The following is a 16,370-nucleotide window of genomic DNA, read 5'->3' on the forward strand; positions in this document are numbered from 1 at the left end:
CTAGTCCTTCACTGTCCCCATCTATGCATCTGGGCAGTACAGCTTCATAGAGGCCTGGCTCGGGGGAGATAATCCTGGGATTGAACCTGAGCTCTCACACTTATGGGATTTGTGACCTTGAACAAACTGTTTCACCTCTCTGTGCTTGGTTCTGTCATTTATAGAATGAAAATGTTGAAGGTTGTAAGGATTAAATGCAATGCCGTGTAAGGTACTAGCACATAATAAACAGCCAGTAAAGGGTAGCTGTCTAATAGTTACTGGGCCCGGCTTTTATTCTCATCCCTTCTCAATGATTCATTGTCTAACAAAAAAAGGAGAGAAAGGGAAGAAAAGGCTGTTGACCTCTCATCCTTTGAGAAACAAAGACTAATTCTGTTCCTGGGTAGGCAGGCACAGCCTACCTTAGAAGAGAAATGCTGTGCCCCATGCTGTCACTGCTGAGGTCCCCATGCCATGTCTGGCTGCTTTAAAGGCAGTGTCTTGGGGAACATCCATGCTCTAGAAAGGTCCCAGGTGTGGACTGTACACTTCTTATACCCCACTGGTGACGGTGGAATGTCAAGCTAAGCCTCCTTTCCCATATGAAACTGGGGAGAATACTGCCTCATAAGGCTTTGTGAAGAGTAATGAGATTATGTTGCCTGATGTACTGAAGAGGCTGGCTCCCTTTTTTTGCTCATGAAGTCATGAGGTCATCCCAGAAACTCTATCCTTACTACAGAATGGAGAGCTGTTTTCCATTCCTGTGTAAGGACAGGGAAAAATTAAAATGGCCTCATCCCATCCCAATTTCTATCAAATGCAGTTAACTTTGTTTTTATTCTGTGTAAAACATATTCCAATTATAGTTATACTTGCTATTTATTTATTTAATTTTACTTTGTGGGGAGGGACAGAGTCTCCTTTCGCCCCAGCTAGAGTGCAGTGGTGTCAGCCTAGCTCACTACAACCTCAAACTCCTGGGCTCAAGCTATCTTCCTGCCTCAGCCTCCCAAGAAGCCGGGACTACAGGTGTGTGCCAACACACTAGGCTAATTTTTTCTATTTTTAGTAGAGACGGGGTCTCACTCTTGCTCAGGCTGGTCTCAAACTCCTGGCCTCAAGCCATCCTCACTCCTCACAAAGTGCTAGGATTACAGGCATGAGCCACAACGCCAGGCCTATACCTTCTATTTATAAAATTGACCCCAAAGTTTTACTGAAAGGTTTGATTCAAAGTTTTTCAATATTAGATTGTCCTCAGTTTAGTTTAATACTGCAGTACTAGAATTCCCCTGATTTACATCCCCCTAATACCACTGTTGTGGAGAACAAGATGGGAGAACAAAACGTTTTTCTGAGGTTACCAGGTTTCTAACCATATGACATTGAACCCATTTTCCCTTAGAAACACAATTGTCTTTGGTACTTAGGTTCTGAAACTCCAGTGTGGCAGGGGGAGCAAAAGGATGTAGAGGAGAGCATGTGGGCTTTGCACTACATACAGTACTCAGCACACTGCCTGGCACATGGTAGGTGCTCAGTAAATGTTGACTGACAGTTACCTGCATACCTCAGGTTTTCTCATATATAAAATGGCTCTCATTCTGTAAGTTTATTGTATAAGCTTAATTTATTATTGAAAATAAATGTGTAGTGTTATTACTATGCTTTTTCTTCCTTAAGTGGAAGAGCTACAACTTCAAATATTTAAGTTGAATTTTTTTAATACTCAGTCCAATTTTAATACCCGGTCCAATTTTAATACCCGGTCCAAAAATACCCAATTTTTCCCTAAATGTTTCAAAATATACTTTAAGAATGAGTTGTTCACATCAGGAACCAAACAAAGTCCAAACACTGCATTTGATTGATAAGTCTCCTAAGTCTCTCCCTCTCGCTCCCTCCCTCCCTCTCTCCCCCCCTCCAAATTTTTTAAATTGACTTTGTAATTGAAGTTAGCATACATCCTAAAAATTGCATAAATCATAAAGGTACAGCCTGATGAATGATCGCAAATTAAAATGTTGTATGCTTGCAACATAAAAAAACCACCTTCATAGGCCTTCCAGTCATTGACTATCCCTCCTTTCTGGTAACCACTATCTTGAATTCTAACATTATTAACATTATTAATTAGTTTTGCCTGTTTTTGAACCTAGTAGAAATGGAATCGTATGGTAAATATTCTTTTTTATGTCCAGGTTTTTTCACTCAACATCACTCCATGTGTGTGGTGTGTGTGTATAATTCAGTGTAGCACTAATACATTTCACTGCTATATAATATTTCATTGTAAGACTATACCACAGTTTTTTCTTTCTACTTATTGATAGATACTTGGGTTATTGCCTAGTTTTTCTCCTCATTATGGATAATGTCATTCTGAACATTCTTTCACATGTTTTTTGGGTGCATATGTGAAATTAGTCCATGTCTATTGAGTTTATAGCAAGGAGTGGAATTTCTTGGTAAGTGGGCACGCATATATGTTCAGCCTCAGCAGATATTGTCAGCACATTTCCAAACTGGTTGTACCAGTTCATATCCTTACCATCACTTTGTATTGTCAGTCTTTAATCTTTATCATTCCAGTAGGTGTATTGTGGTTTTAGTTTGCATTTCCCTGATAATTTATGAAGTTGAGCATCTTTTCATTTGTTTTATGGGCTATTTCCCATTTCTTTATTGGATGGATTGTCTGCCTTTTTCTTACTGACTTTTTAGGAGTTGTATATATTCTTAATTACAAGTCATTTGTTATATATATTGCAGATACCTTCTTTTTTTTTTTTTTTTAAATTTTGTTTTTTCAGACTGAGTCTCACTCTGTTGCCTAGGCTAGAGTGCCGTGGCTTCAGCCTAGTTCACAGCAACCTCAGACTCCTGGGCTCAAGTGGTCCTTCTGCCTCAGCCTCTCAACTAGCTGGGATGACAGGCATGCACCACCACTCCTGGCTAATTTTTTCTATTTTTAGTAGAGATGGGGTCCCACTCTTGTTCAGGCTGGTCTCCAACTCCTGAGCTCAAGCCATCCTCCCAGCTCGGCCTCCCAGAGTGCTAGGACTACCAGGCGTGAGCCACCAGCCTTACAGCTATCTTCTTAACCATGGCTTGCCTTTCTACCCTCTCAGTGATGTCTTTTGATGAACAGAAATTTTCTAGTTTTAATGCATTCAAGTCTATTAATCTTTTTCTTTGTGTTTAGGGCTTTTTTGTCTTTAATTTTTTTTTTCTTAAATAATCTGGTAAGCAAGGTAGATGACAATACAGAAATAAAAATGTGTGTGATTCTCAGGATGGTACATCAACTGGGCTGAAAGTACTGTACTGTGTGCCTATGTATTAATGAGCCCAATTTTCTAGTATTGCACAAAAACTAAAAGAGAAATCTCAAAAAATTCCAGAAAGATTTTGAGCAGTGGGAATGACAGTTTGAATAGGAATGGCAGGTTGCCTCTCAGTATGGTCAGTCATGATAGGATCTTTGAATAAATATATTGGAAATAATAGCTAACATTTTTTAGAAGACTTTGTGGGCCAGGCAATGTACTAAGTGCTCAATGTATGTCAGCTAACTTAATCCTCACAACAGCCCAGTACATAGGAATAATTACTACTCCTATTTTGTAGATATGGAAACAGAGGCTAGGATAAGTTAAATAACTTTCCTCAGGTCTCACGAGTGGCAGAGCCAGGGCTTGAACCCTGGCTCCTAATGACCATGCTGTCCTACCTGTCTGTGCTATGCCAGGGAGATCTCTTCACGAAGTGTACTGCTGCTGCGTGCCAGACCACCCCTACCTGGTGTGAAACATCATCTATTCCATTATGCTGAGGCATTCTGTAGGTCAGGAATTTGGAAAGGGCACATAGAGATGGCTTGTCTCTGTCCCATGCAGTCTTGGGTCTCAGCAGGGAAGACTCGAAGGCAGGTGACTCAGACAGTTGGGTATTATGGGCATCTGAGGGCTCCCTCACCACAGGACGCTGGCTGATGCTGGCTGTTGGTTGGGCCTCAGCCTGGAACACATACATGTGATTTCTCCTCCTGGACTTTGCAGGGATGCTAGTCCCAAAAAGAACCTTCTCAGACAGGAAGTAGGCAAAAGCTGTATTGCCTGTTATGACCTACCCTTGGAAGTCACATGCCATCACTTTCCACCACAGTTACAGACTTAAGTTTACTCTTTTAATCTGTGGGCATATTGACTTTTTAGTCTGGTATTGGCTTGGGGAAAAACTCAAGTCTTTGAAAAACATGAATTTGTTTTAAGGAAAACACTTCAGCAGATAGTTTGATTTGGAGGGAAAACATATGTTTTATTTTGAAGGGATAAATTGTTTTTCACAGTGGCATGTAAAGACTTCTCAGGTTCATCACAAAATTTGAAGTGGCTGTTTTTCTGGGCCCTATTTATTTATTTGCATGCATAAAAAATGAATTGAATGTGGTAAGACAATCCCTACTGCATATTTTCTATTGAAATCCTGGTATGTATGTTTTAATCACACTTGAGTCACCCCAAATCTTGTAAGACATCCAGTGTGTCTGCTTTCTCCTACCTCAAAGGCAGTGTCCTAATTGAATCAGACCGGGAAACTAACCAGGTACGGCCCAGGCCAAGGAAATGGGAGTGTTTGACCAGCACTCTCATCTCCATGGGGTTCTGAGACTGAAGTAACTGACATTAGCAATGGGAGAAACCTGCAAAAAAACTCAGTCCCAAGCTTTTTAGCCAGGTTCGAGAAGTCTTGTGTTTCCATGTTGGCTTTCTTTTGGTTGCCAAAGTAGCCTCCTTGTATCAGGAAAAATTAATTTTCCATACTGGTACGGGTGGGGTTTTATTGGATGACTCAGAAATTGTGTTCATTTTGGCATTCCAACGTTTTGGGCCAGTGGTGGCCTTATTTATGGCTACTTGAGGAGACCAGCAATTGAGTTCTCAGGGTGTTCACGTATTTCCTCGTGTCACAGGTGTGACTTTGCCTTGATAGACTTGAATAATTGAAGTACAAAATGGCTCCATCATCAGGAGCACCAGGCAGTTCCACTAAAGGAGCAAAACAAAATTATGGCAGATGATGTTATGATAAATATGCCCATACGCTGCTATTCTTTTGTCAATGCAGTTTTGTTTGGCTTAGATTTTTTTTGCTCAGTGGATGGGGTGGGGTAGGTAGAAGCAATTTATCCTAAATGGAAATGTGAACATTACTGGTCTGTTGGTGAGGTGGTTAGAAATGATTTGTTAGACATAGCCTCTGTTTTAAAATGTTACTCTCTTCTTTTGCATACATTTTATTCTGTATATTTGAGGTTTATACCATAATATTATAGGATACATATAGATGGTAAAATGGTTACTATATTGAAGCAAATTCACTTGTCATCGGCCGGGCGCGGTGGCTCACGCCTGTAATCCTAGCACTCTGGGAGGCCGAGGCGGGTGGATCGCTCGAGGTCAGGAGTTCGAGACCAGCCTGAGCAAGAGTGAGACCCCCGTCTCTACTAAAAATAGAAAGAAATTATATGGACAACTAAAATATATATATACAAAAAATTAGCCGGGCATGGTGGTGCATGCCTGTAGTCCCAGCTACTCGGGAGGCTGAGGCAGTAGGATCGCTTGAGCCCAGGAGTTTGAGGTTGCTGTGAGCTAGGCTGAAGCCACGGCACTCACTCTAGCCCGGGCAACAGAGTGAGACTCTGTCTCAAAAAAAAAAAAAAAATTCACTTGTCATCTTCCATAGTTTACTTATTTTTGTGACAAGAACAGCTAAATCTACTTATTTAACAAAAATCTCTAATACTGTAAAATTTTAACTATAGTCCTCATGTTGTACATTAGATCTGCAGTCCCCAACCCCCGGGCCATGGCCTGGTACTGGTCTGTGGCTGGTTAGGAAAACAGGGTCCTGCATCACTGCCTGAGCTCTGCCTCTGCCTGGGTCCCCACCCCCCACCTCCCCCACCTGCTTTTTGTGGAAAAATTGTCTTCCATAAAACCGGTCCCTGGTGCCAAAAAGGTTGGGGACTGCTGCATTAGATTTCCAGACAGGTTCATCCTACATATCTGCTACATTGTATCCTTTGGCTTACCTCTCTCCATTTCTTCCCCCTCTACTCCACCCCAGTAACCACTATTTTATTCTCTATCTCTGTATTTTTTACTTTTCCTTTTTTGGATTCCACATATAAGTGAGATCATGCAGTATTTGTCTTTTGGTGTCTTGCTTATTTCACATAGCATAATGTCCACCAGGTCCATCCATGTGATAATAAATGGCAGGATCTCCTTTTATAAGGCTGAATAATATTCCATTGTATTTTTACACCACAACTTCTTTATCTGTCCATCAGTGGACACTTAACGTTGTTTCCGTATCTCAGCTGTTGTGCATAATGCTGCAATAAACATGGGAGTGCAGGTAGCTATACAAAGTGGTGATTTCTTCTCCTTTGTTAAATACCCAGAAGAAGGATTGCTGGGTCATGTGGTAGTTCTAATTTTAATTTCTTTATGAACCTCCATAGTGTCTTCCATGGCTGTACCAATCTACATTCCCACCAACAGTGTGCTAGGATTTCTTCCCCCCGCCCCCACCCTTGCCAATACTTGTTATCTGTTTTTTTCTTTTTCTTTCTTTTTTCCCTCCTCTACTCTGAAGGAACAGTTATCTTTTTGGTAATAGCCATCCTAATGGGTGTCAGGTGATAATTTCATAGTGGTTTAATGTGTACTTAGTTCCCTGATGATGTTGACCACCTTTTCATACACACCTTGACCATTTTTATGTCGTCTTTGGAGAAATACCTGTTCAGATCCTCTGTTCATTTTTTAATCAGGTTATTTGTTTTTCTGGTATTGAGGTGTAAGAGTTCTTTATAAATTTTGGATATTAACTCCTTATGCTGTTTGCAAATATTACTTCCCTGTCCCTAGGTTGCCTTTTCATTTTGTTGATTGCTTTCTCTGCAGTACAGAAGCTTTTTAGTTTGTTGTAGTCCCGTTTATTTATTTTTGCTTTTGTAGCCTGAGCTGTTGGTTTCATATTCAAAAAATCACTGCCAACACCAGTGTCAAGGAGATTTTCCCCTAAATTCTCTTCTAGGAGTTTTATGGTTTCTGGTTTTACATTTAGGAACTTTATCCATTGGAGTTGATTTTTGTGTGTGGTATAAGATACAGGTCCAGTTTCATTCTTCTGCATGTGGACATCCAGTATTCCCAGCACCATTTGTTGAAGAGACTGTTCTTTCGTCATTGTGTCCTCTTGGTGCCCTCGTCAAAAATTAGCCAACCGTATGTGTTTAGATTTATTTGTGGGTTCTCTGTCCTGTTGCATTGGTCTGTGTTTCTGTTTTTATGCCAATAGCATACTATCAAAACATGTTTTCTATTATTTGTTCTTTCTCTGAGTACTACATGTACAGATCAAAAGCCTTAAGAATGGGTCTGTCCCAGGAATGTTCTTAACTCGGGAAAAGGAAGAGAAGGAAATCAAGGTGGGGCACACGGTCTCAAAGGAATGTTGGTAATGTTCTGTGTCCTAACTATGAGTGCTCATTTTTTCTTTATTATTCTTGAAGGTTCTTGGGTGAAAATGAACTTTATCCTAAAGGGTAATCAGTAATGCATTTATATTGACGTACAAGGTATTTGTTATATTAACGGCATTGTTTATAATCTCAAAAAGATCAAAAATATCCTCGATTTATATTACTTAGCAGAGTGGTTTATGTTATACTTTTCATAGGATGGAACATTATACCCCGTTGAAAATGCATAATTCTTAACTTTAGAAAATACTCATGGAACATTGTCAAAACTAGGATTAAAAATCTATAGAATGATTCTGCTTTTGCCTCAGATCTACATATGTACATTAAAAAAGAACAGGAAGTTATGCAAGTAGTTTTTTAGTTTTTGTGTTTGTACTTGCCTGTATATTCCATTTTTGTACAAGAAATATAGATTATATAATCAGAAAAAGTTTTAAAGACAGCATTTGCTGACCAGTTGAGTGGAACAAAAATTGGTGGAACAGCAATTTAAACTAACCATCATAAGCAGGGGGCTCTCATTTCAGACAACATAGTGGACTGGATAACCTGAACAGCTCTCCAAATGATGACTAATATGCTGGATGAGTATCTTAAATGTTTTACTTCTGCAGTTCCTGTCAGGAAAATCGAGAAACTGCAGAGGTAAAAACCAAAGTAAAAGCAGGTACCCTGTAAGGTAAATGAGCTCTACCTGTTAACATGGATGGATCTTGTTTTGTTTTCTTTCTAATTATCCCCAAGTCTGTGACATGGATCTCAAGAACACGGAACTAAAGATACAGAAGCAAGTCACAGAAGAACACATAAAGTATGATTCTGTTTATATACTCAAAAACATGCAAACAAACAGTTGTTTAGTGATACACAAAAGTAAAACTAAGGAAAAACAAGCAAATCATACAATAACAAATTTCAGACAGGTGTGCTTCTTTTCGAGGAGGAAAGGGTATGAGATCTTGGAGGGACACTCAAAGAGCTCTTAAGGTAGTGGTGATGTTCTTCTTTAGCAGATGTAGTTTACAGTGTTTATTATTTTTTTTCAATTGCATATCTGTGGGAGAAGTAATGGTGAGAAAATGGAATTAAGTATGTAGATTTTGTAGGTAGTTCAGTTTCTTAATTGTTGTTTTGAATGGTGAGTAGAAAAAATAAAAACTGTTTTTTCCCTACTCTCACCTCACAATAATCAACATAGAAGACTTCTGTGACCAACCAAGCAATTGGTTCTGCAGCTGACACCAACTGGGTATCCTCCAGAACACTGTGTATACTAGTTTCTTATAAGGGATGTTACAAAGGGTACAGATGAGGAGATAATGTACAGGATGAGCTATGGAGGATGAGGTGGGAGCTTCCATGCCCTCTCTGGGCACAACACCTTCAACTATCTGGAAGCTCTCCAAACTCTGTCCTTTTGGGCTTTGTGGAGGCTTCATTACTATGTGGGCATGACTGATCAAACCACTGGCCATTGGTGATCAACTTAACCTTCATTCCTCTCCCCTCCTTGGAAGTTGGAGGGTGGGGCTGGAAGTTCTAACTGTCTACTCCTGCTTGGGTGCTTCCTGTGACCAGCCCTCATCCTGAAGGGCTGCCTGCCCTCAGTCAACTCATTAGCATACAAAAAGACATTAATTTGGAAATTTTAAGGACTTTAGGAGTTGTATGCAAGTATGGGCTTTTCCGTTTCTTCTGGTCATTTATTCTGTACCTCACTAGTATTTTTAAAGTTTTCTTCATGCATATTATTATGTATATTTCTTATTTTGCATGTGTGTATATGCATACACATATATGTGTATATATATATGTATGCAAGTAGTCCTCAGTTTGTACAATAGCATGGGGCTGTAAAAATGACCAGTGACTGTGCACTTTGGAACCATGCAAAGTGATCTTAATAATAAATTACAATTGTTCCATGAACTTTAAATTTTTATCTTAAAACAGTAAAACCTCCCTTACTGTCAGTTATATAGGGAAATGAAAACTAGGAAAAGTAATATTTATTTAGAACACTGTGTTTCTGAGTCAGTTTTCTGTTGCTATAAACGAATACCTAAGATTGGGTAATTGATTAAAAAAAAGACTTTTTTTAGCTCACAGTTCTACAGGATAGTTCAAGGCGTGGCCCTGGCTTTTGATGAGGGCTTTTATGCTTTGTCACAACAAGGCAGAGAAAGTGAAAAAGGAAGAGGATGTATACGAAGAAGAGAAAAACTGAGGGGCGTCCTGGCTTTATAACAACCCACTCTCGGGAACTGATCCACGCCCATGAGAACCAGTCCAGTCTCAGAAGAGCGAGAGCTCATTACCGGGAGAACAGCACCAAGCCAAATACTTCCCACTAGGCCCCACCCCCAATATTGGGGATCAGATTTCAGCCTGAGTTTTGATGGTGATAAACCATATCGAAACCATACCACTGTGTCTTAGTCTGTTCAGGCTGCCATAGCAAAATATCTTAGACTAGGTAATTTAGAAACAATGTAAATTTATTGCTCACGGGTCTGGAGACTAGGAAGTCCAAGACAAAGATACCAGCTGATCTGGTGTCTGCCCAGGGTTTGTGCTCTACTCCAAAGATGGTGTCCTTGCAGCAGCGTCCTCACACAGTGGCAGAGGTGCTCCCTCAGTCCTCTTTTATGAGGGCACAATTTCATTCACAGGGGTTCCACCCTCAAGACCTAGTCACCTTCCAAAGGTCCCACCTCTTAATGCCATCACCTTGGGAGTTAGGTTTCAACATAGGAATTTCAGGGGGGCACCCACATACATTAGATCATAGCACACTGTAAGTAAATACATAGAAACTTTGAGAATTAAAGTTTTTTTTTAATTTCTTTGTAAGAAACTTGTCAAGAGTGCTTTGAACAGTGCCTGCCGTCTTCTCATCGTGCCCCTCATGATGTGCAGTGAGCATCTTTTCTATGCCTTGGCAGATTGTCCGTTCTAAGCATGAGTTGGCGTTCAATATTTTATCCTTTGCTCTTTCAGTATCGTGAAACATTTCCAAGAGTTCCTTTAATGTGGAATTTTTTGCCAGCATAACTCCCTTTGGGAACCGCAGGCCTCATCTGTGTCATTAGATTCACCTTCCCCAAGATCCTCTGGCTTCACATACAGTGTCTTCAGTGGCAGTAGTGGCAGCATTCCCGTGGTCAGCTATTCGTTCTCCAGCTTACTTACATTTGTGTCTAAATGTGCTTCCAGCATTCACTTTTTGGTTTTCTGCCACACTTCTATTTTTTTGGTCAGTTCTCCTCTTTTGATTATCCATTTTTATAAAATGTCACGTGGGGTTATCCCTGGGAGACAAGGAGGTAACACAACTAACCTGCTTTGCTGTATGTGCGTGAACTGAATGGAAGCACAGTGACCCATCACAAATAGACTTTGAAAGGAGTGACATCACTGGTCACGGTCACGATGCCTCTCTGTTCACACAGTGGACCGAAGAGCTGCCAGTGAACTTTGTGCTCCGTGATTACTCACAGTTAGCCTACCTATGCCAGTTAATAACTGAAATTTGAACAGTTATATGACTGGTGACATTTAACGAAGCCATGGTAACAAATTCATGCGTATCCATGCAAAGTGAGGGCTCTCAACACACATAGGCTTATTCCTGGGTATTTTTTCCATTGCTGTTATAAATTGTTTTTTCCTTCTTCCTAGCATTTTAATATTGTTGTTTTTATATAGGAAAGTTGTTGATCTGTGTAGAATGTTAGCTTTATGCCCTAATTGAGTTGTCTTTTTATAACGGTTTTTACTTTTCTTTTGGATTGTTAACTTATGTAACTATATATAATCTACAAATAATTTCTCCTTCTTTCCTTTGTATTTATACCTCCTCTTTCTTTCTCTTGTCTAATTGTACTGACTAGTACCTCCATAACACTAAACAAAGGGATCGTAAACATTCTTATTTTGTTCTTGGGCTTAATGGAAATGCTTCTAGTGTTTCCTCATTAAGCTTTATATACTAGGTTTGGAGTTGGGATAGATATATTTTATCATGTTGAAGAATTACCTATCTACCATATTGTGTAGAGAAGTTTTATCAAGAATATATATTGGTATAGAAGAGAGAGGGGAAGCTACTAAAAAAAAAAAAAAAAGATTGTACATTGTGTTTGGTATATTTATTGGGTTTAGCTGTCGTCAGCCTGATCTAAGTGCCTCCTGAGTGTGGTGGTAGGAAATACATGGCTGTACCCATGGAGCATATTTGTTGAAAAAAAAAAAAAGGAAGAATTTTTAAAAATCTGACCTTGAATCCAATGAAACCTATAGATCAATGATTCTCAACCAGAGGTGTTCCCCCACCCCAGGAATTTGGCAGTGTCTGGAGACATTATTGTTTGTCACAACTGGGAGAGAGGCTGGTACTAGCACTGAGTGGGCAGAGGCCAAGGATGCTGCTAGACAACCTAAAATGCCCAAAACAGCCCCTACGATAAAGACTTATCTAGCCCAGGCCGGGCGCGGTGGCTCACGCCTGTAATCCTAGCACTCTGGGAGGCCGAGGTGGGCGGATCGTTTGAGCTCAGGAGTTCGAGACCAGCCTGAGCAAGAGCGAGACCCCATCTCTACCAAAAATAGAAAGAAATTATATGGACAGCTAAAAATATATATAGAAAAAATTAGCCGGGCATGGTGGTGCATGCCTGTAGTCCCAGCTACTCGGGAGGCTGAGACAGGAGGATCGCTTGAGCTCAGGAGTTTTAAGTTGCTGTGAGCTAGGCTGATGCCACGGCACTCACTCTAGCCTGGGCAACAGAGTGAGACTCTGTCTCAAAAAAAAAAAAAAAAAAAAAAAAAAACTTATCTAGCCCAAAATGTCGAGTGCTGAGGTGGAGACACACTTTTCTAGATCTCACTACCAGTTACAAGAAATGTGAGGGAGATAGAAACATAATGAACTACATCATGAGAAAGTCTACAAGCCAGATGACCTGGTGTCGTCAACATATAAATGTATGATTAAAAGAGACTTAAGTTTATACCAGCCAAATATAATACATAGATCTTGTTTGGATCCTAATTTGAAAAAGACATTTGTAAAAAAAAAAAAAAAAAATCAGGGACATTTAAGTTGGGAGAATACATGAAACAAGATTGGCAAAATTCCGATAATTATTGACACTGGGTGATACAGATTCATTATACTTTTATTTATAATTCTGTCTTTAATGATTTTCATAAGTTTTTTAATAGATATTGAATATTTTAGATCATCTCAGCAACAATGAAAATATGACTTCTCTTCTGATCCTTTCAATGGTAAATCATAATAATAAATTTCCTAATACTGAACTGTCTGTATTCCTAAAATAAGCATTCCCTAAAAGAAAGCATATTCTGGTGTACGAAATAGTTTGTGGACTATGTTCTCAATGATTTTACCAAAAGCCTTCGGTGCGTAAAATTCTTATACAAAAATGATTGTCAACTTATAGAATTGCATTAATTAATTCCTTTTTGCTTTCTTAAAGAATAGGGTGATATAATGTATTAGTTTTATAAATTTTTCTTTGTGTGTGGTTAAATCATTTAAAGATTTTTTATATTACTATATTAGAAATCTTTCCAAATATTGTAATAGCTAAAGTAATCTGAGATGTTTGTCTTTATTCTTACAAATCCCTTATGATATAAAATACCTCCTTTCATTGACTGATTCTAGGACATCCATTCTAGGACCTCTCTGAAATGGATATGCCTCTCAGAATCAGTGACATCTTGGATTCAGTGAAATATGATATGTCTAATAAGGCTTCAGAAGAAGAAATTTAATAATTGTTATAGAATCATTATAATATTTTAAATGATACTATGGGACCGTTCTGATTTTACTCTTGCCTACCTGTCTTTCAGATGTTCTTTATGTGGGTATGTATGCAGCCATCCTCCTTCTCTGAAGTCTCACATGTGGAAGCATGCAAGTGACCAAAATTATAACTACGAACAAGTAAACAAGGCTATTAACGATGCAATTTCACAGAGTGGCAGGTATTTGATCCTATCCCTTCCCTTTATTGCTATATATACATTAAAGCTAGGATTAAATCTACTAGTCCTACATTATATCCCACTCAAAGTTTGGTGTGTTTTGTTTTGTTTTGTTTTGAAGAGTTCTAGGGAAATCACCTGGAAAGACTTTATTAAACAGCAGTGAAGAGAAAGCTGATCCTATCACTGGAAGTTCAGAAAATTTGGTGTCATCTTCAGAACTGATTTCCCAGGCTCCCAGTGAAGTTGTAGGTCCCAATGACAATGAGAAACTGAGCCCTACAAATAATACCTCATATAGTTTAGACAAAATCTCCAGCCTGGCCCCTGCTGGCATGGAGTATTGCGTTTTACTCTTCTGTTGTTGTATCTGTGGTTTTGAATCAACCAGTAAAGAAAATCTCTTGGAGCACATGAAAGAGCATGAGGGTGAAATTGTAAACATCATCCTAAACAAGGACCACAATACAACGCTGAACACGAATTAATGGAATAATTGCTCAAAGAGGAAAACAGAAGAGGATTCCTTTAAACCACAGTTTCACCTTTGCGCTGTCAAATAATAGACACAGAAGAAATAGTTGGTGTGATGTTTGAGAAATGACAGATGTGACTTTGGACCCAAACTCGTAATCTAATAAAAGGAATTCTAAATGGATAAGCATTAATGATATTTAAATATTTTGAGTGAGGGGAAGTGGGTTGAGGAGGAAGCAAAGATGTAATCCTGTATTAACTCTCTGTCACCTCTTCTTAGTGTTGAGTGTATTTATTAATAAAAGCTTATTATAGCATAGAAATGCAAGCAAAAGAGTTAAGAAAGGGCTTTTCAGGATCTATTCTAAAACTTGTTATAAAAGTGTCACAGTCATAAGCAGAACTTAGTTTTCTTCTCATTTTGACAAGCCAGCTCTAGAATGACAGGCCTCCTGTGAGAAATGGGAGGCAGCTCTTGTTTTTTTGGTTTGTTGGGTTTGGGTTTGGGTTTGGGTTTGGTTTTGGTGTCAACAACAGAGTCAACAAGGAAACATAATTAGAGGGCTTTGAACTTACATCCCTAAATTGATAGGAATTAATGATATACTCAATCTAAGATATGTTCCTTTACTCCTTAGAAAAGAAAAGAAAGACCTCTAAATTCAAATCTAGACTGCAAGCAGGCATTTGAAAAGTAAATTATTGTCTTAAATTTACAGTGAATTTCTTGTGCTCTAAGGAGGAAATAGGTGAATTCCCATCAGACTAAAACCAAATCTCAAGTTCATAGAAATGGTAACTGGTTGAGCTCAGCACACTTCTCAGAGGTTCTTTTCAGAGTGTTTGTCAGGACATGGCACACTTTCTGCATAGTTACATGGGCCTTCTGATCCTCTCTGCTAAATGAGACCACACTCATTGTGTGAAAGTGTCTGTTAAAACAGCAAAGTATGAAAATTTGCATTTGGTCATCAGGCCTTGAAAATAGTTTGAACTATTTCCAAAAATCACTTGGGGGATGAGGGGTGAAACTCAGAAGCTCCTTAAAAAGAGTACTGCTACTGAAATTTTCCTTCCTGGAGTTTTTTGATGTAGTTATATTCAGCGGAAGAGGAATAACCAAATGTGACTGAAATACAGTAAAAAATTCAGGTTGTTTATAAAAATCTTAATAACAGCATTTGGCAAGTCTGTAGGACTTCCATCTAGGAAATTCCATTTTGTTAGAGTACGACAGCACATAGGGCAAACCAACTACAAGTGCTTTTGCATTAAAACTTGCCACCAAATAGATGTAATCTCCTCGTTACTTACACATTTTGTATTATAATTATTTCAAAGAGTGAAGAAAATGGTGTTTTGGGTTTTGTAGTTCTGATCACTTATGCATTGTTTTGCTTAAGTAAATTCTGCCTACAAGTCAGGGTCAGTGCACTGTTTGGTGCACCATCTTCACGGTGCTATTTCTGAATATCTGAATATTCTGAATGTTGATTTCTAACATCTAGAATTGAGGCTGTGACTCTGATAAACTTAGAACATCCAGAAGGTTTTGAATGGGCTACTGTTTGAATGGGATACTGTAGGCACATTTTAGGAAGGAATTCTGTTCCCAAAGTCCGATGTGAATTAAATGAATTAATATTTTTAAAATTATTACTATTAGGAACTATTTAAGTGGGGCCAGGCATTTTGAAACATTGTCTGATTTGTTTTCTTAATCTCATCTGATGATGATATTTAAACAAACATAATTGATTATAATTCTACAGCTTTTTTATTTAGGTAGCTTTAATTTATTTATGAAAGTTAATCCATTTCTGATGTCATTTTTTTAAAAAGATAAAATGAATTTATAGATACTAAATTATATTCCCCAAATCCACTGAATGTGGATTTATATTCATTTTCTCCTATTTTCAGAATTGAAATATTTGTATTTCAAATTCCAATAAAATATTTTAAATAGTTTCACTATTATCACTCATTGTTACCACTCTTAAGTCAGTTTTTTCATCGCTGGTAACTATGACTCAGTGTTCCTTTATAAAAATATGTTATTCTGAAAATTAACAACCTTAGGATTTTGTTCTATAAATTTTCCTTGGCTTTGATTTTATGTTGTATTTGGAAAATATTAATAACCAAAAAAAAAATCCCAAAAATTTCAACAGTGTGAATTTTTAAATTACCTGTCTTCATTTCCTTAAACCACTTCCATTGATTCTTTCTTAAATTTTCCATTTGGAATCATGGATTTAAAATTTCCCCAGCTTACAGGGAAAAATTAATCCAAAAGTTCAAAGCCTCTGTTTTCATCTGA

At 38.4% G+C, this 16,370-nt stretch overlaps 1 protein-coding gene across 1 annotated transcript in view; it reads left to right on the plus strand.

Annotated features, from left to right (window-relative positions):
* ZNF507 (zinc finger protein 507) overlaps nt 1–14,645 on the plus strand; it is a 31,642-nt gene extending 16,997 nt beyond the window's left edge. Inside the window, exons 6-7 of the mRNA XM_069457131.1 lie at nt 13,436–13,570; nt 13,692–14,645. Coding sequence (XP_069313232.1) covers nt 13,436–13,570; nt 13,692–14,058 — 502 coding nt within the window. The 3' untranslated portion in view covers nt 14,059–14,645. The remainder of the gene's footprint in view (nt 1–13,435; nt 13,571–13,691) is intronic.
* The last annotated feature ends 1,725 nt before the right edge of the window (nt 14,646–16,370 follow it).

Source organism: Eulemur rufifrons, chromosome 24 (assembly GCF_041146395.1).
Source record: "Eulemur rufifrons isolate Redbay chromosome 24, OSU_ERuf_1, whole genome shotgun sequence".
Classification (NCBI taxonomy): Eukaryota; Metazoa; Chordata; class Mammalia; order Primates; family Lemuridae; genus Eulemur; species Eulemur rufifrons.